The sequence below is a fragment of the Zonotrichia albicollis genome, chromosome 6 (genome assembly GCF_047830755.1).
Source record: "Zonotrichia albicollis isolate bZonAlb1 chromosome 6, bZonAlb1.hap1, whole genome shotgun sequence".
Lineage (NCBI taxonomy): Eukaryota > Metazoa > Chordata > Aves > Passeriformes > Passerellidae > Zonotrichia > Zonotrichia albicollis.
In genome coordinates this window covers 660,091-679,160 of record NC_133824.1, presented here as the reverse complement: position 1 = coordinate 679,160, position 19,070 = coordinate 660,091, and the positions used below count along the sequence as shown (strand labels likewise).

General features: G+C 43.6%; 1 protein-coding gene across 6 annotated transcripts in view; it reads right to left on the bottom strand.

Moving 5' to 3' along the window:
• ZBTB1 (zinc finger and BTB domain containing 1) overlaps positions 1-19,070 on the bottom strand; it is a 28,069-nt gene that overhangs the window by 3,733 nt on the left and 5,266 nt on the right. For 4 of the 6 annotated variants that reach the window (XM_074542237.1, XM_074542239.1, XM_074542235.1 and 1 more), the window contains one exon: positions 279-11,416. In XM_074542237.1, coding sequence (XP_074398338.1) covers positions 9,261-11,396 — 2,136 coding nt within the window. In that variant the 5' untranslated portion in view covers positions 11,397-11,416 and the 3' untranslated portion in view covers positions 279-9,260. Of the gene's footprint in view, positions 1-278; positions 11,417-19,070 lie in introns of those variants that run through there. The other 2 variants (XM_074542240.1, XM_074542241.1) reach the window with 1 other exon arrangement.

Sequence of the window (19,070 nt, the reverse complement as noted above, 5' to 3'; positions counted from 1 at the left end):
GCCCTCACTCACTGCATGTGCCATGCCCAGGCTTGCCTGGCATTTCATCTGCCCTCTGTGCCATGTCACATACTTAAGGTGGGCAAAAAGGCCAGCTGGGACAAAAGGCTTTTGTTTTGTGCCATGAGGGCAATGTGAACAGGGGAAACACATCTTGGGCAAACTGCTACCTTCAAAGTACTGCTGGTTCTGGCAGCAAGGCCATATGTCTGCCTACCACATTCTTAAATTCTTGGAGGGGAATTCACTGGACCAGTGCTGATACTGCAAAGTAACTCTTACACGACTAGCTCAGAAGTCAGGAAGTACTTTTTTTTTTTTTGTAAACTAACAAAGGATGGAAAGTAGATGTTCTAACTGCAGTGTGCATGTGAGCACTGTTTTTCCCCGGGTGACATCAGTGTTTGCCATTGCTGTTAATCACCATGTCACCCTGCACTCTGCAGTCCAAAATCTCTGTCATTTCCAAATCATGGACAACTCACACACAGAGCTGAGCTTCATTCCACCACCTCCCTGAAATACATGGGCTGTGCTGTGTGGGGCCACCTCTGAGTGCAGGAAGGTGGGCTGCCTGTGCATATTAAATCACATTTTTCCGATGAGACAGCAGAAACACTGCTAATCAGTGCCAGCTGTGGCGGGGTGGGGTGCAGCACACTCGGAGCCGCCGGCACTGCCGGGAGCCTGCAGCCCACAGGAAGGGAGATGAGAGATAAAACCTTGTGCCCTCCTCGCAGACCAAACCCGCGCAGCTGCCCTAAGCACAGGGCTGATTGGGGATGCACAGCCGAGAGAGAATCCGCTTCCCCTCTCCCAGCAAACCGGAGCATTCCAGCCCTGGGAACAGGGACAGGCGGGTCCCAGCGAGCCACGAGATGGCGCTGGAGCCCCCATCCCGCATCCTGAGCCGCTGCACAATTCCAGCCCTTCCCAGCGCTCACAGAGGATGCGGCTCCTTCCACTTCATCAAAGTCAGAGGAAGTCTGTGATTAGCTGGATGTTTACAAATAAAAGGAGGATCTGGAGACAGATCAAAGATGGCTCTCCAGATTTGGCTCGATACCAGGTTCCTGCGCTAACAGCATCCGCATGGGTTTCACTCTTATGTTCAGTGGCTGAACTTGGTGTATCTCATCATGCATTAACAATGCTTTTTCAAGGCTTAGTGCATTTATTAGAAGTCTGAAGATTCAGCCAGCTAAGGACCTGAAGAAACAAAACAACAACACGCCTCAGCCAACAAGATCTTCCATGCTCCATCTAAGAGAAGCACCCACTGGGTTCTTCCTCACCCTGCTTCTTGCAATGTAAAGGGAACCAAGAAGCAAAGATAAGCACTGTTCCAAAATCCAAAGGATGGAGTACTTCAGTCTTAGCAAACAGGAGCAGTAGCTCCCCTAACGCTCTCTAACAATCTAAGTAGCTTGGATGGTCCCATCACACCATTTATACTTTTCACTGAGGAGACTGTAGCTCATTCAGGATCTCAGTGGCCTTGTCACTGCCCAAAGGACCAGGGAGAGAAGTAGATGGGAGATAAAAGATGTGTGTGAAATACACTGAGTTAATGTATATGTGTTCTAAGGGACATCTTTGTTTTGACTCTGTGCAACAAACCAACATAGCTTGTGAGGTCTGGGAGGCCACAGACTATTCATTCCTTCTCTCACAGCAGGGCTCTGTTTGAAGCTGGTATTTCTGTTTGGGGTCTAAGCCACACTGAACTTGATCAAATAAACATTCTCCAAAGGAAACTGCCTTTGAACTATTTAACTCTTTGCACCACAAACTAAAGCTGAAAGAACTGTAACAATTACTGTAAAATCTCTTGTGTCTTGACTGAGTTATTTTTCCAGTTTTTAAGTTACTGTACATCAGGACCTCTGTCTTTTCTGGCAGAACTGACTGTGTCAGCAATGGCCAGTAAAATCTAAGTGAAACACAATCCATCTGAAAGCAGACTAGGTGGGGCTAACCCTCAGACTTCCAGGCATGCAGAGTATTAAGTGTCATATTTTACAGCATATGTAAGTGTAAACAACTTCTATTTAATTCACCTGATAACAATGTAGCTCAGACATCTGAGCTCTCTCCTGGGCTGTGGGGCATACTAAGACAATTTCTTCATCAGTTCCAAGAGATCCTACCCTGTATTTCTTCCTCCTAAAATATTACTGTATCTATTCTTTTCCCAAAGGAGGGATACTTTAGATTTTGTCTCTTAAAGTGTTTCTGATTTATTCTAAGTAATTCAATAACCAATGGCTAGAAACCAGAACCTCAGTAATTTGGAAGCTGGGACTCTACCAGTAGGTACCAATAGGAAACCCACAGGCAGGGAAGAAAGCAGGGCACCATCTTTAGCATCCTAAATAAAAGCCCTAACAACAACTTGTGTAAGAGGAGTGTAACTGACACCAGAAGTCTGGTGTATCTGCTGCCAAAACCAAAAGCAATTTATGGTATTCAGCAAACTCTATTTTTAGCCAGCTTATCTGCATTTCCACAAACTTTCATGGTCTTTGGGGCTTTTGCCATGGAGAGAAGGATAATATGTTATTTTTCCCTTTCATTTTCTGGGGAATCAAAAGCAGAAGTCCCTCTGGTGACCACCCGCAATGTAGTGGGATGGTTACCTAAAAAGGAGAGAACAGGTATTACTGAGTTGTGTAGGTTCAACTGAACATGTGAAAGCTATTAAAGAAAGCAACTTCTTAGCCCTAATCATTGATTTAAAATAGGAAAAAAGCAAATCTTCCTTTTCAAAAAAACAGAAGGCAAATAAAAGAGCTGAAAGGATGCATTTCTAAAATAGCAACCTTGACATCAGGGGAGATGGGGGAAAAGAGAGGGGGAAAGATTGGTTTTTGCATCTTTGTGTTGGCAACACAGCTGCTGCAGAGACCTTGGCAATTGCTGACACTGGTGGCACTTTGCCTGACAGACAAATTGAGAAACTAAAGATTTACAACAGTCCTGATTTCCAGTGGATTTCCTACAAACTACACAGCTTCCAGGATTTAGAGGCCTATGAGGGATGCACTCATTCCCTTTCAGGAGTCTGGGGATGTCTACAGAACTACAAGACAGATTTATCTGAAGTCACCTATTATTTGCAAACAAAAGTAAGTACACCCCAAAATGTCATTGATGCAAATCACACGAGTTTGAGTGAAAACAATAAATGCAGCAGAACTTTGTCAGAGAGGGAAGTTCTTGAACCATTTCTTTTTTTTTTCCTCCCACCGGAAACTCTACATGCAGCATTGTTTTTGTGGTTGTAGCTGCAGGAAGATTTACTATGGTTTTTAGTATGCCAGAAGGCACAGGAAAGGATTAAAGCTTTTCATTTTCTTGCAAGAGAATCAAAGATCCTGACCACGTCTGAACCTCAAGGTTGCTGGGGTGAGGTGTGCCACGCTGGCTACACAAAAGAGACAGTCAAACCTGGCCCTGGACCATCTGAGAATTTCTCATCTCACAGTTCTGTTAAGTTCCCTTTAGATCTGTTATGTTCCCTTAAACATATTAATAACAAACTTTAGAAATGTATTTCCAACCACTCTTACAGAGGGAATCTGCGTGAATTACTGACAACCATTTCTCTAAAACCACAATGCACGACGTTGTTTTCTTTTGTCTTACATTAATTTTAAAATCCCCACCCTTCAAGATATCTGAGGGTAAAAATAACCCAAATAAAGCTCTGAAAGCATTTCCCCTATGAAGCTGGCACTGGCCATTCAAGTACATGAAAAGGAACATGGGCTGTTTGTTTCAGGGCTGAATATTTATAGTCATGATGAAGTGATTCCTGAGTCATGAGCTCTACTGCCCTGTTACAAATTAAGATTTGTCTTTCTGCATTAAAAAAATAAAATCAGAATTAATTCCAGAACTGTGGAAGTGACTGCAAAAGCAGCAAAAGACACTTAATTTATAAAATGTGTCCTGATTTTTGGCATCTTTTCCCTACAAAATCTCAGCCTACTCACACGTCTCAAGAATACACCGCACAGCAATATTTTAGGAGTTTTTGGAAGTTGGACGAAAATACAGAAAACTGGTTTATAGCTGAGAACTACAGAAATGTCAGCTTTTGAAAACATGTTCCTAATTTGTAGCTTTCAGCAGACTTTATAAAGTCAAATTAGTCATGTTTCATCTTGTAGGTCTTTAAGTCTGCGACAAGCATCAAACCAGCTGAGAATTAGGGAAGTCAGAAGATTTGATTTTTAACCCTCTGAGATTGAGAAGCACTTAAAAGTCAGAAGCACACAGGGATAGTAACAGATACTGCCAGCATCAGTTTAACTCACACAGAGAATTACCCTGAGCTTTCAGCATTAGACCAAAATGAGACAACTGTCTCCCCTTACTGAGAAAAGCAGCAAGGGGCAGAGGCCAACAGAGGAGCACCACAGCTGCATCTGGGCCCACAGCTGGAGGGCAGGAAGGCCAGAGGAAGGTGGGAGCCAGTCCTGGGGTTTGGCCAGACAAGGGGCCCAGCTCATTCCTGGCCCTGGGCCAGGCCAACCACACAAACCCAGTGGTGCAGAGCACTACCCAGTCTGCTTCAAGAAACACCAAGAAAGCTCTAGAGCATATTTGTGGGATGAGCTGAATGCAGGAAGGTTTCCAGTTCTCACGAAGAGGGCAGATAGCAGAGATGTGTCTCATTTGTAAGAGGTTGGGCTGCCTTTTTCCTTATCAGGAAATAGGAGATGAATGTAAGAGTTCAGCTTCCCCGAGGATGCTGGGGGGAGACAGAGACCAAGTTAAATTCAGGACATGCTCTGAGTTCTGGTACAGCTCGTTTCAGCAAAGGAGCCCCCTCCCAGCCACTCATTCCTCCCCTTGTGCCACCCCTCCTATTGTGCTTGCACAAGATCTGACACAGAAATGGAGAGGGAATCACAGCAGGGAACTGATCCAGCCAAAAAGCAGCCCCACAGGGAACAGAAAAAAGCCTGTTGTTTGATTCAGAGCATAGTGCAGCTCCATTGGTACTGCTCTTTGACAACGGAGAGGGTGGCACACAGGGGACAGGAGAGCTGAAACTAATGGGGAGAAGTAAAGGGCTGCCAGGGCTCAAGGTGGCACAGCCCCCAGGAGCAAATTCATGTCCTCACCAATAGCTCTGAGCCTCTTGATGGTTTAGCACTAGAGTATTTAAATACAATCGTGTAGTCAAACTATTCACTTTTATAACAATGTATTTTTAATACATTCTCCAGGGCAATATATTTTCTGTCTACAGCTTTGAATAAAAAATAGGCTGAATTATATGTTTTAACCAACTGAAAGTATTACATAGAGAAATCCCCTAATTAAAGCATAAATTCTTAGAATTCCATGATACTCTATTTATTGAAATCAAGATTTCTCCACAGACCTCTTGGCTACAAATATCATTATACACAAATGTAAATACTCTTTGAACTAACAAGTCAGCAGGAAACATTTACAAGTGTATATATATTAACATTTTAAACATCTCCTCTGAAACTGAAAAAGAAGCTCAATAGGTTTTGTGATATTTTGATATTTTAAAGCTCATATCAGGTCTTCATGAATTCCCTCTTTTTAACTTCCAGTAAATCTTGAAAGCTAAGAGCTAGGCTGGCCACTTAAAAATTCTCAGGATTGCAGCCCATAGCACTCCCAAAATGGGAAAAACAACAGAACACAGAGAGGTCCTCCAAAAATAAGAATAGCAAATCATTTTAAAATATAACTTATGGCATCCAGAAAATCTTTTTCTTTCTGGCTACGCCTTGTGCAATGCTTACACCTCCAGTTTTAAAGATCCTTAAGGGTTTTTACATGCTAATATTCACTAGGAGACGGAAAGGAGCAATGTTATGGCAACAGAAAAGCACAAATGAGAGGAAAAGAACTCTTAAATAAAATATTTTTTGCTTCCCCTTCACGATCTTTCAAGTAACTGCAAAACTTCTAGGATAACTGCTATTGATTTTTTTTCACGTCTGTTTTTGTTCTGTCTCCACGTTAAATCATTTTTGTATGGTAGAAGCACTGAAACACCATCATTTCCCTCTCCTGCAGATGCTGTCCCATTCTGGGGAGAACATTCAGGAGTGGCCAGCCCCAGGCTGCCTCAGCACCCAGACCTTCTCCCCTTTCACAGCAGCCAAATTCCTCCTGTCACTCCAGGCCTTTTCTCTAACAGTGCCATGCTGTTCCCCTGCACGCTTTTACATTTCATCTCAAATACTCATCTATTTAAATACCCATCTCATTGCAAGCCAGGCTGACTTGTTTATGTTCTCCTATACTCCCCTTGATCACTTCCCAGGCTACTTCAGTCATTCTGATTTTTTCTGCCTACATGTAAGTAGATCCACTTTGAAGCTTCCCTGCAGTGCAATTCATGCTCTTTGTGAGCCTTAGCATGGACTTTCATACATGTGAACTCCAAGGCACTGGGTTTTGTTTCCCTAGAACAGGAAAAAACATCAATTCAAGTTCAGTTGGAAAGGTTTAACAAACTTTACTTTGAAAGGCTACTACAACAACACAGCTTATAATTGAAAAACAGAGGTATTCAGGGTGTTTATAAAGTTAGATAGTACACGTAAATACCATCATTCCCATTTTCTCCATTTAACTTCTGTAGTTGACAGGTCTACTTGCACTAGGAAGTCACATTTTTTAAGAAACATTTTTGGGTCAAGTTCAGACCAATAAACTCTAAACAAGGGCTCCTGATCCTGAGCAGGAGGCTCTATAAATCACCCTTAGCCCTTCTGCGAGTTCAGGAGTGATCCCTTACACGGCAGAGGTCACCTCCTGCCTTTCAGCAAGGTCTTTAATCTGGGCCGTGCCGTGTCCCCCAGCGCTGGGGCAGCGGGGCCGGCCGTGCTCGGTACGCGACCGGCGCTGCTTTGTGAGCTCACGGCTCAGGCCCACAGCTCCCCAGCCAAGCTGAGTCATCCTCACTCTGCTCTCACAGCCGGGATATTTTATCCACTCCTCCAGCCGCCCCCTCCATGCCACCTTTGGGATTTGCTTCCCACTGCACAGCTCTAATCCTGCCTGCCTGCCTTTGCCACTCCCTCCCATTCAGGATCTCTTCTCCCACTCAGTATTTCCACTCCTCCACTGCCACCAGACCCTCCTGCCAGCTCCCCCAGCGCTCTCCAGTTCTCCTTCACTTCCCTTGACTGCTTTTCCCAATGCAGCTGGTACTGTGAGGGATAACTGCAGGTCAGAGAATCACTGTGTGCAGTGTATGAAGCCCCCAGCTCTGGAGTGCTGGAGCATTCTTATATTCATGCCTGTGCTCTTTTGGCTCCAGTGCTGTTGAGGACTCGGTTGACTTCAGCGTCGTACAAGAAAAAATAGGACTGAGCAGTTAAAGTAAAACACTAAAAGCCCACTAAACTATGCCCAAAGCAGCTGGTGCCTCAGAGCAGCTGCTGGCTCAGCACCAAGGGCTGGTGGGGGAGCCTTCTCCATCACTGCACAAATGCACACGTCTGCCAACCAAGGGAAACCCTAATGCACGTTCGAAACTGAATAAATGCAAGGCAACTCACACTACTTTTAACAGTAGAAGTGGAGATTCTGAATTGTAGATTCACTCCTCTGAATAGTCTAAAATTAAAACTTGATACCCTTCATAATCCCTAAGAAATGAGGAATGAAACTCAACTCTGACAGAAACAAGCACATGAAAGCCGTGGACTAGACCATCATCAGCTCTTGGCTCCTATTCTCAACCCCACCACTGGCACATGAGGTGATAGAACATTTCAGCTGGAAGGGACCTGCAATGATCATCTAATCCAACTGCCTTAATTGCTGATCTAAATTACTTTCCTCCCTCCATAGCTGAGCAGGAAATAGCATTACCACACTCTTTGATAAAGTGAGATCTGCTGGGAGAAACTACAACTAGGTTTTATTTTTTGTTTTCTCCACAATTATGTATTGGGATCCTTTCCTCCACCCCATCACAAATCACACACTTAACAAACGTTTAGACAGCTGGTGCCTAAAAGTCAAAGCCAGTTGCTCTCTCAAAGGCCAAAGTGCCTCACTGAATTGGTGTCAGCTGGTATTTAGTAGGATTTTTAAATTCAATTAAATTAAGAGGCAAGCTGCACAGATTAGGGCTCTGCTAGAATGAGAAAGAAATCTTAAAAGGCATAAAATATCTTTACATTTATTAAGCAAACTCTGCAGTCTTTTCTTTTTATATTCTTGTTGAAAAACAGAACATCCATAAAGTATCATGAAAACAAGAAGCAAAAAAACCTTAAGGTCCCAAGCAATGGGACTATCTCCACACTCACCCTGCTTTTAACTTTCCAACACAAGCAGCAAGACACAGTTCACAGCTAGGCTGAAAATGCAGTGTTCAGTGCACATGGCCATCCTGCATTCCTAGCAACCCACCACGGCCACTCCTCCCTTGTATGTTAGGACAAGCAGGTTAAATATACCCACAGAGGTACAGACAGTGAAAGAAAGGCCAACATCAGTTGAACAGCTCTGCTAGGACTTCCCATCTGGAAAACAACCACTGTGCTGGAACCCAATTGGTTATCCCAAGAGTCATTAATTCCCTTCCCCCTTGTGCACAGCAGCCCGAGCCTGCAAGGGTTAACTGAGCCTATGTGCTCTCACCCCTGGGAAGCAGCTTCCAACAAAGCCAAGAAGCACGGGACCAGGACAGCCAGCTCTGCCCCTGCAGCAGAGTCAGAGCCCAAAGGATTATTTCTTGGCATGGCTGGTTTGGGGTTGGTTTGGCTTTTTTTTTCATTTCCAAAATTAATTTGGGGATTACGAACAATTACGCTCTTGCACATTAATCGCTGGCATCTAAAATTCTCACATGAAGAAACAACACATGGAAATATTAAAGCACTCATCTTATGGACATGGATCCGAGAACTGTTTAATAGCAGTCAGTGAAGGGGTAACATTGTGCTTTTAATCTACAGTTTAAAAATAATGATTTGTATATCTACGTAGTAAAACAATAAAATTAAGAACAGAAACTGGTATTAGGAAACAGTGAAAATGTAATAATTAAACACATGATGCTTTTCAAAGCTTTATACTTAATGAGCCTAAATAGACACCTATGGTTAGGAGGGTCTTAAAAAAATAATAAAAAAGAGACTTATTTTCAATTTTTTTTCCTTTTCAAATTTTTTTACTATACTTATGCTTTGCTTTGGTGTTCTCTCTGCTGCCAACTTAATGCTTTAACAGTATGTTTATGCTTATGTTCTTTTCAAATGCTTGGCATTATAGTGAGATCTCATATCTTTCCTCAAATTAAATTTTGCTCCACATACTCCACATGTATACAGATGAACATCCCTGTGCTGCTCCAGTTGCTCATTATTTGGGAATATCTGAAAGCAGACCTGGCATATAGTCTCTCCAGCTGATAAGTGAGATATCATATGCCGTACATGGTCATGTTTTCGGAAGTTTCCTTGATCACAAATGGAACAGACATACCTGGCCATGCCTTTGTGCATATCATTGTGGAGCCGCAACTGGCGCTCTCTTAAGAACTGCTTCCCACATGTCTGACAAACAAACTGTTTTTCCTTGGTATGAACGGTATAGTGTTCCCGCAAGTGGCAACGCTGATAAAATCCTTTCCCGCAAAGGTTGCAGAAATGCTTACGCCTGTGATCCCTCTCGTTCTCTTCCAACATGGAGTTCTTGAACAGATCTTGCTCCAGGCAGTTTGACATATGTTCAACCACTAGGTTTTCTGTATCAAAACGCTGGCCGCAATTAGGGCATCGGAAAGGACAGGCAGAATGCTTGTATAACTGGTTTTTTTGAAGGCTGTTCATTTGGAAGTGACCGTCCCTGAAGTCCTCTAGCATCTCTGCAAACATCATGTCCCTTATTTCTGACTGCTCCTCGGGGTTTTCTTCCAAGTCCATTTTCTCCTCAGAATTTCTGATCCCGTTCATGGTCAGATCCTGGGGTTCTCCACAGGTCTGTGCATGCTCCTGTAGCTGCTTGCCTTTGACCAGTATTTGACCACACTTGCCACAAGCACATATATTTTCTATGTGTTTGGATAAATAATGAGAGGACAGATCTTCCTCAGTGATCGTTAGCCCACAAAGTTCACAGGGAGCATTCTCCACATCTTCCTGCACTGAAGAAGCCTTGCTGTTAAGGTGCCGTGGACTTTTCAAACACTTTCTTTCATCCTCATCCATGGATAAGCGAGGCTTTAGAGTCTTCCGAGCATTTCTCTTCTCTCTCATCTCCTCCTCGACGTAGTATCTGTAAAGCGGCTCTTCCTGTTCATCGTCTAGGTCGTCATTGTCAGAAGACTCATTGCAGTCTTTATCTGCCACCTTGATAATATTAAAATCCTTCAGCTCATCCGTAGGATTGTCCTCTGGCTCCACCTTGATGATAATCCTCTTCCTCTCAGAGGCTCTACTTCCTTCTTCACCTGATGTCTCCGAGGCAACAGCGCTGCTTTTTCTGCTCGTGATGTTTGACACGGGAGACGATGAATCGTCCGCAGCATGGTTCGAGTCCCCCTTGTATTTTTCTGTTTGCGTGGAGATCATTTTAGAAGTAGAGTTCTTTTCACTGAAGTCTATTTTCTCAGCACTGTAGTACCTGGCACTTTGGTAGGAATGCCTGTTGGTGCATGTTAACACGTGCTCATCCAGTAGCTTTTCACAGCTAAAGCTAAACCCGCAGCTGTCGCAGGTGAAGCTCCTTCCAAACCGGCGCGAGTGCGACACGCGCTCTTTCGTGTGAGAGAATTTGGACGTGGTGCTTTTTTTGCAGACATCAAACAGTTGCTCAGGGAAGCTGTTGAGGTGCAAAGTTTCTTCCTCAGGCTCTTTGTTATGGGATGTATTTACCGTTGAACTTGGTGGTTCCATGCCCCACCTGTTTGCTTCGCTGCCATTTCTAGCAAGTGCGTCTTCATACATTCTCACGCCAAATATCATTTTATTAGTCTGCGTGCTAGAAGCAGGAGATGAACATTTTAAACTAGATGAGTCTGTGTCCTGTATATCTTCTAGACACTCAGGCACATTATAGAGCTGTAAATAGTTCATGGCCACTTTAAATTGCTCGAAATTGGCAGGGGCTGTCATAATTTTTCCTAAATACATGAACTGTAAAATAAGATCAAAGCATTCAGCGCTAATCTTCATGTTGCTTAGATTCAGCTGGGCTGTAGTGTTTTGATGGTTCATAAAAAACATCCTAAAATAGGCGCTGCAGGCAGCAAGGACTGCTTTATGTGCTTGAAAATAAATATCATCGATAGCGATGCAGCAGTCACACAGAAAGCCCCACTCTCTTTGCTTGTTTAGCTGCTGAAGGACATAGTTGCTATGGCTGGTTTTTGCCATCTTGTACTTCGATTACAGCCCTGCATAAAGAAAAAGGTATCTGTTAAATCATGAGCACAAACCCCAAAGCCTACTTCAACGTAGGGAGGAACTGCCACCTCTTTTCTCTCTAGATCTTCCTATTCTGCCAGTCTGCAGCACAACTTCCTGTCTGGAGATCTCTGCTGGTAACTGCTTCTGAATATTGATGCCAGTGAAAGCATCCATAATTCCATGTGCTCACCACTAGACTTACAAGACTAGTAAACTAATAAACATAACCAGCACACATGTCAATCAGAGCTGCTAGAATATAAATTAGCAAATATATCTCCAAGTCCTACAGCCAAGGTTTTCAGATATGAATTCTGAATGCAGAACTTCAAAAACTTCAGAGGGTAGACTTCTGTAAGATGGCCCCAGGACAACACCTATACAAGGCTGTCAGAAACCACTCTTCAGTCTCAACTTGCCTTTTTACCTGTCAGTCCAACGGGCACATGATGCAACACACACTGGAAACCAGGCCAGGCTCAAACTGGTCTTTCCCTCCCCATTAAAGGAAATTAAGAGACAACAGAGCACCCACACAAGCTACTCCACACATTTTGCTCTTTGTGGCAGCTGAGGGACCATCTCAACCTTCTCTGCAAGGCGTCCTGCAAAGCAGGAACTGCAAACTCCAGCGCCTTCTCAGAAGCAGAGGGCAGCCCAGCTGCGGTGGCACGTCCCACGTTCGAGCCCAGAGCTGCAGATGGTGACCAGGCGAGCTGCGTGACAGCCACAGGGACTGCAGAGGCAGGAAGTGGTGCACGCCGTGCCTCCAACTGCTCTCAAAACCGCTCGTTGAGAGCGCTGACATGTAACCAAAACACGTAGATGGGAAACCGGACAAAGAAAAACTCAGCAATGGAGAACTGAGAGAGCCAGAGGTGGAGCCACGGTGAAATGAAGCCTCGGCAAAGACTGGAGAGAAAGGTCTGCCAGTGCTGAGGGTTGCTCTATGTGAAAGGACTAACTTGTCCTCAAGAGAAAAGAGGAATAAAATATCACGGTTTATGTAAACAAAAATATCCAGAAGAAATGCAGTGTATAAAGGAGGCGTGTGTTTGATTAAAGACAAACTTCACCAAGTGGGGCCAGCACCTAATCACGACTCACTTTGGAAAACCTTTACTGATACACATAAGCTGTTCTAACTGCACAGGCTGAGGGGGGTAAGGAACCAGAAGAGGGTATAGAGAGCACCCTAATTGAAATGAAAAACATAAAGCAGTAATGAGGATTCTTAACATTTTGAAAGGTTATTGCAAACAGTACAAACTGTATGAGGTTTGTGCAAATAAAGACTAGGCTAGCAAATAATATATACTAAAGGGCATTTTATGACTCAATGAAATGCATGGATTGATTTGCAACCACTCTTTCAACTGCCCAAAATTTAAACACAACACACACACAAATGCTCCATTTTTCTTTGTATTTTCCTAACAGCTTACATTTCCTAGAGGGAAAAATGGGTAGAGAAATTAAATTCCCCAATTAGTGTTGAATTCGTAAGTCATAGGCGTTGCCTGGCTTGTTAAGCAGCAAACCTAGAATTAAGTCCCCATTCTTCATTCCACAAAGGACTGCCACAGCAGAAAGGCTCCCAAGATCTCAAGAAAAGAACATGCTCACCCCACCCAGCAATATTCCCTACTGCCAACCCACACAGCAGTTCCTGTGGATCACCCCCAGCACAAGATCTTGTCTGGCAACAGGAACCTTGAGATTTGGGTTGAACTATTCTGACAAGGAGCATCTGAATGGCAGCTGCTCCTCTCCTCTCTGTCCAACCCTCCACACCCAGAACTCCAGGCTAGCACACTGCCATAATATTCTCAAATTGGTTTGGCCCACTGATGTCCACTGCAGAAGTGTAAGTCATTGCATGGAATTAATTTCTCTTTTTCTACTAACTTGCAAGGCAATGGCTTTGAAAGTAGGAGAACCTCTGAAGCAACTCCACATCTTTTCAACAGAAACTGATTATCGTCTGTGTCACTGGGTGATTTCAGAAGTTTCTGTGAAGAACAGCAAAGCTCTTGACATCAAGTAATAATAAAAGTGCACTTCATATTCTTCCAAGTGGTAACGTGTTTGGGATTTGAGGCAATTCATTAGATGCTTAAATGTTACTCAATCTATTGTATTAAGAATGGCAGCTGCATAATGATAAGGAATTAACTTCAACTTCCACATTCTAAGAGTGAAAACCAGCGAGAAAATGAGATGATCCCATCTAAGGCACCACTGGCCTCTCAGTGTGAGCTGCCAGCACGAAAAGAAAAGGCTCAGGACAGCTCATGTTAACTTCCCCATCCTCACAAAGTGGCAAGTTCAAAATGTTGTATTTAACTGTGGTTTTTTTACACTAGATACACTCCACTGTGCCCTCCAATAGAAAACCAGCAATACAAACAGCAAGCCTGTACAAAACAGGTGGTCACCAACTATCTGCAGGCACCTGCAGATGGGGTCGTTTCCAGATGGTGGAAACAACGAGTGACAGCACACAAACTGGCCTTTTTCAAGTCTTCTTCTTTGAAAATGGTAAAAGATATTTCTCCTTTTGACAGATGAACTCCTGCAAAGCTTTTAGCATGTGGATCCTGACGTGCAACAATGACCCACTGGCAATGCCAGCACTCAGGGAAAAACAGGTGTAGCATGAGGCTCCTTGAGCAGGATGGCAAGGTTTTGGATTTGACATGTTCTTGGTCTCTAACACAGTAGTACTACATTTAGTAGTAGGTATAGTAGTTTATGAGGTGATTTATGTTAATGACAGTCCTGGCATCCTGCCTCTGGATGCTGTATTAACCTGCTGGATGTAACTTCCCACCACAAGAGCCTGTGTTGGGCTATTTAAAACTTTGACAAATTTCAACCAGCAACAGCAAAACTTTCCTTCTGAAATCTTGGACTGATTACTTTTTTTCCCTCCTCCACAGAAAACCTCAGCCAAAAGGCTTCCAAAAATGAAGCTAAGAAAAAGCTTTCATGCATGCAGATTATTATTTGTTCATTTAGAAATTAAAAGTTTCTCTTCCAAAATCTTTGAGGAGACGCTTTATGTGGGAGAAAGCGTTATGCCTTAGATATGTTGTCACAATATAAAAATCTGCCTGAATTTGGCCAAACTACATGCTTCAGGGGGAGAAGATACAAATTATCAGTTTATTCACACTTAAGACTCTGTTAGTTATTGAAACTTCAGATTACAGCCTTGCTGAGAACATTTCATCTTCTTGCAGCTGCTTAGTAAACAAGGGCCTGCCTGAGCCATCCACAGTGAAATTCCCTTTTGCACAGAGCTCTGCCATGATTTTAAACTACAGAAGGGGTGATTCCGACAGAGGGAAGAAATATTTCATTATGAGGGTGTTGAGACACTGGCACAGGTTGCCCAGGAGGGTGATGGATGCCCCAAGCCTGGAAACACTCAAGGCCAGGCTGGATTGGGCTCTGAGCAGCCTGATTTTGTTGATATCCCTGCTCATTGCAGGGGGGTTGGACTAGATGGCATTTAAAGATCCTTCCAACCCAAACCATTCCACGATTCTATGTGCCACCTCCACAATGTCCCAGCTGATGGCAAAGCCTGCTCCACAGACAGCATGGCTCGCCAAGGGGTGTCAGCTTCCCTCGTGGCAGCTGATGGAGAAGATGCCCAGTTCTGGCTGAGGGAGAGCCAGAGCCAGGAGGGGATGTAGGGAAAACACAGGGAGATTGGAAAATGTGAGGAGGATGCGATGGAAACCCTCTGGAAATCTGCAGAGAAGAAAAGGGCAGGCTGGGAGCACAGTGCTGAGCCAAGAGAATGGCACTGGGATTAGGAAGCAGCAGTGGGAATTAAAAATGGGTGCAATGAGGGTCTAAACAAGGGAAGAATCCATTTAGGCAAGGGGCTGGGAAGAGCCAGGCTGCAGGGCCTAGGGCAGGAGGGGTAAAAGCCACAGACAGGCTCTTCCTGGGGGATGGGTGGAAAACAATTGCAGCATTCATGCCTTCAGAGCAGGAACTGCACCCCAAATTCCCAATCATGCCTTCCCTTTGCATCAACAAGCACAACAGGCTTGCTGACAAACTCCTTCCCAACAAGAGCAAGCTCTCAGAAAATGGTAATTCATCATTACTTTGTTACTTTAATTGCTAAAATGGCAGCAATCTGCATTTATCACTCATGTGGGTGGATCCGTACTGCAAACTATTTTTGAAGTTTGCTTTAGAAAAAAAACTCCAGTTATTAGAATGAAAACAGGTCTTTTTACAGAAAATTCAAGGTATACACATATATTATGTATATACCAAAGTATATTCTTCCATTCTTCTTACCAAAATTTCCCCTTACTCAGCACATCCCTGGATCTGTCCAGACCTGGATCTGAGCAGTACAAGACAAGGTCCCTGCTCATTTGGCCAAGCATTTGAAGGATGTGAAGTGAATGAGAAGTGTGGGACAAAAAGGAGAATCTCACAGCAATGGCCACTGCTTGGAGAACATCATCCCATTGCTGTCAATACCAGGACAAGTAATTTCAACCTTTCCGTTTTGTTTTTTTTTTTTTTTTAATAAGCCTGGATTGCATTTTTTGGTTGTCCAATTTATTCACACAGATAAACACCACTGGTGGCAACTGAGGCCAGTGGGAACTATCGTCTGTAGGTATTAAACACTGAGCATCTTGGAAAATTAAAGCCCCATACAGGTGAGTTTGTCAGTCCAAATCTTTGAATTATTTCTGATCCTCTTTTTCAAAGAGAGGAGAATCACCAGCCACTTGCCCAGTGGACTAGCACACTTTGTGAAGCATCCAAATCCTGGAGGCACCAACCTCACCAGTCCACAAGGAACCCAAGTGACTCCATCCTCAGCAGTGATTGATGTGTGTGGTAAATGCAGCAAAGGCCACGTTGGAAGCAATCCTGAATGATGCAGAGGTGTTCTGAAAAAATGTGCTAGAAAAGCATCTGATATGAAAACGAAAACTGAAGGTATTGACTTGGGCATTTTCACTCTGATTTTCAAACTCCAAGTCTCCATATGCATTTCATTTCCCTAGTAAACATTTATTTTCACACAGCCAAGCTTTGATTCAAGCTACTTGTCTGCCACCAGACTTTTCTTTTGAAGCACCACTCAGATACTATTCAGATGTGACCATGAACAAGGTTAAGTTGCACTACTACACTAACCAATTATGTTGTTTTTAAGTCTGTTAACAAGAAAAAATAGGTATTTACTACAGCTCCATGCCATCATTTCCTCACACTCAAAAGTTTTCTGAGACGTTTTTAAAACAAAAGAAGTTTAAAAAGTCCTCAAGCAAAGAAGTAGTGAAGTTCTTTTGCTAACTTCTCTGTCTTTAAAACAGACATACCACAAGGTTCAGAATTCAGGAGCCTTTCGGCTCCTAAAATTAGTAGGTGGTTTTCAAAACCCAGCATTTCCACTGCTGAGCAGGCAAAAACATAGCACTAACATGCTTACTTACTGGCTCCCTTTCTTTGGAAACCAAGAACAGGCTGGACAAAAGTGTAATAAACGAGTGGAGAATTTGGTGCTAATAGAAAATGAGGCTGGAAAACCTCAAGCAAACAACACCCAGTTATCCAAAAAACAAGCACACGAGGATCAGAAAGCAAATCTCCCATCCCTGTCTGTCTCCATACCCCACCCTGGTGTGGCTTCCCAAGAACTCTTCCCCCTAATTTTGCCATTGTGGGTCAGATCTACCAAAAAGCCTGGATTCCTAAATGACAGCATTGACATGCTGCAGAAAATCCTACAGAACATGTACAAAATCTCCACACAACACCCGAGAAGTTTTTGTGTTCTGCTACTGCACTGACCACAGAGCTGTCAACAGGCTACACCTCTTACCTAGATGTACTCAATAGGAAGCCATAGAGATTGCTCTGGGTGCCTCAGTTTACACAAAAAAACACTGAAAAAAACAGCAAAGAACTTGGGGCCAGGTGACAACTGTCCACCCCAACAGCGAGCATGCATCAGTTTGCATTGCAAGCACAGCCTTGATCATAAATTAAAACAGCTGTGGGAATTCCATGTACTGCCAGGGAAAAAGTAATTAAGCTCCATTATTCAGGCTGTGAAGGACTAAAGGTATAATTTATCCTCCTCTCCCAGCCCTTCCAATCGCCTGCCTTTCAGGCATGTCAGTTGGGAAGATGATTCCAGTGAGGCAGATATTCATCTTCAGACACATCCTGATGGCTGAATCAACTCATTTTAAACAGGCTCCTAGGCAATGCACAGGAACAGCTTTCATGGCATTTGGGCTAGATTTGAACCAGGGGAAGGGAAGATGCTCCTAAGCCTCCAGCAGGAGCTGTCAGAGCTCCTGGATGCCCTGTTCTCCACTGCTCAGCCAGCAGCTCTCTGCTGATTCAGCATCCGTGCCCACAAATGAGAAACAGACATCAAATTTTAGCAAGTTATGCTTCTCTACTGCTAACTGAAAATTAGTTAAGATACATTACATGGTCTTAGATCAGAACACTCCTCAAAAGACAAGGAATACAGCTTGACAGAAAAAAATAAGAAAACTGAGTTTGTGCTGAAGCCCCATCTCAACTTCAAACAACTTTAGATCAGATCTAAGGAGTAGAAGTCCTAGAGAGACCTCATGCAGTCCTTTAAAGTAACTTGCTAGCCACAAAGGTTGACTCTAGAAAGTCACAGTTATCTTTCATCTGGCACCTTTACAGTTGTCAGGTAACACGGTAATGATATGTTTAAAAGAAACTATTGGGGGGGAAAAAACTACGACACCCAATTTATGCTTTGCAGCAGAAAGATGAGCCTGTTCATCTCAGCTCTCCAAGTTACACCAACTTTCGACTTCTGGAGGCATCTTGGTGGTTTAACCACGTCTTGAGACCCTCAAATGAAGTCCCACGTGCCTTCCAGGAAAGGATCCTTGGCTAAATGCAGGTTGCATTTCGGTGTAACAAGTTGCTGGATGCACGTGAATGAAGCATGGTAACTTGTGACACACAGATCAGACTACAGATTTTCTCGACTCTCCCAGGTCTCAAAATGTTTCACATTTTACTTTCAGCCTACTAAAATAAAAATAAGGCTACTATGGTCTCTATCCAATTAAATAGGTCTAATATGGGGGCAGAAAAAGCAACAGCCACTGAATTCTGGAGTTTTGCAGTGCGCACAAATTAAAAATTACCAGACCAATTTGAGGATATAAATGGTCCTCATGCAAATTATGTCAGCTGCTGTGCCCACACACTGTGTCCACAGCAGAACTCTTTGGGTGAGGGTGTTTACCATTCCCAAGCAAAGGCAGGGCTGAATAACCCAGCTGCTGGAGAACCACTGCCCAGACTGAAAAATGAACACATGGCTTCTCACTCGGCATGTGTGTAGGTCCAGAACAACTCTAGTGAGAGGCCCAGCTGTAACAACTAAGAGAAAGGACACCGGGCTTGTGTCAGGGAACTTTCACTATCTCAGTTCTGAGCAGCTATTCTATTTCCATCCAGCAGGTAAATCGCTATTGCAGCTTTGTCCATCCTGGATTTTCAGGGCTTTCCACTGTCAGCAAGAACAGAAATCTGTGAAAGAAGCAGCCACTGACATTCAAGTAAGAAAGCATCTAAAAACCCAAA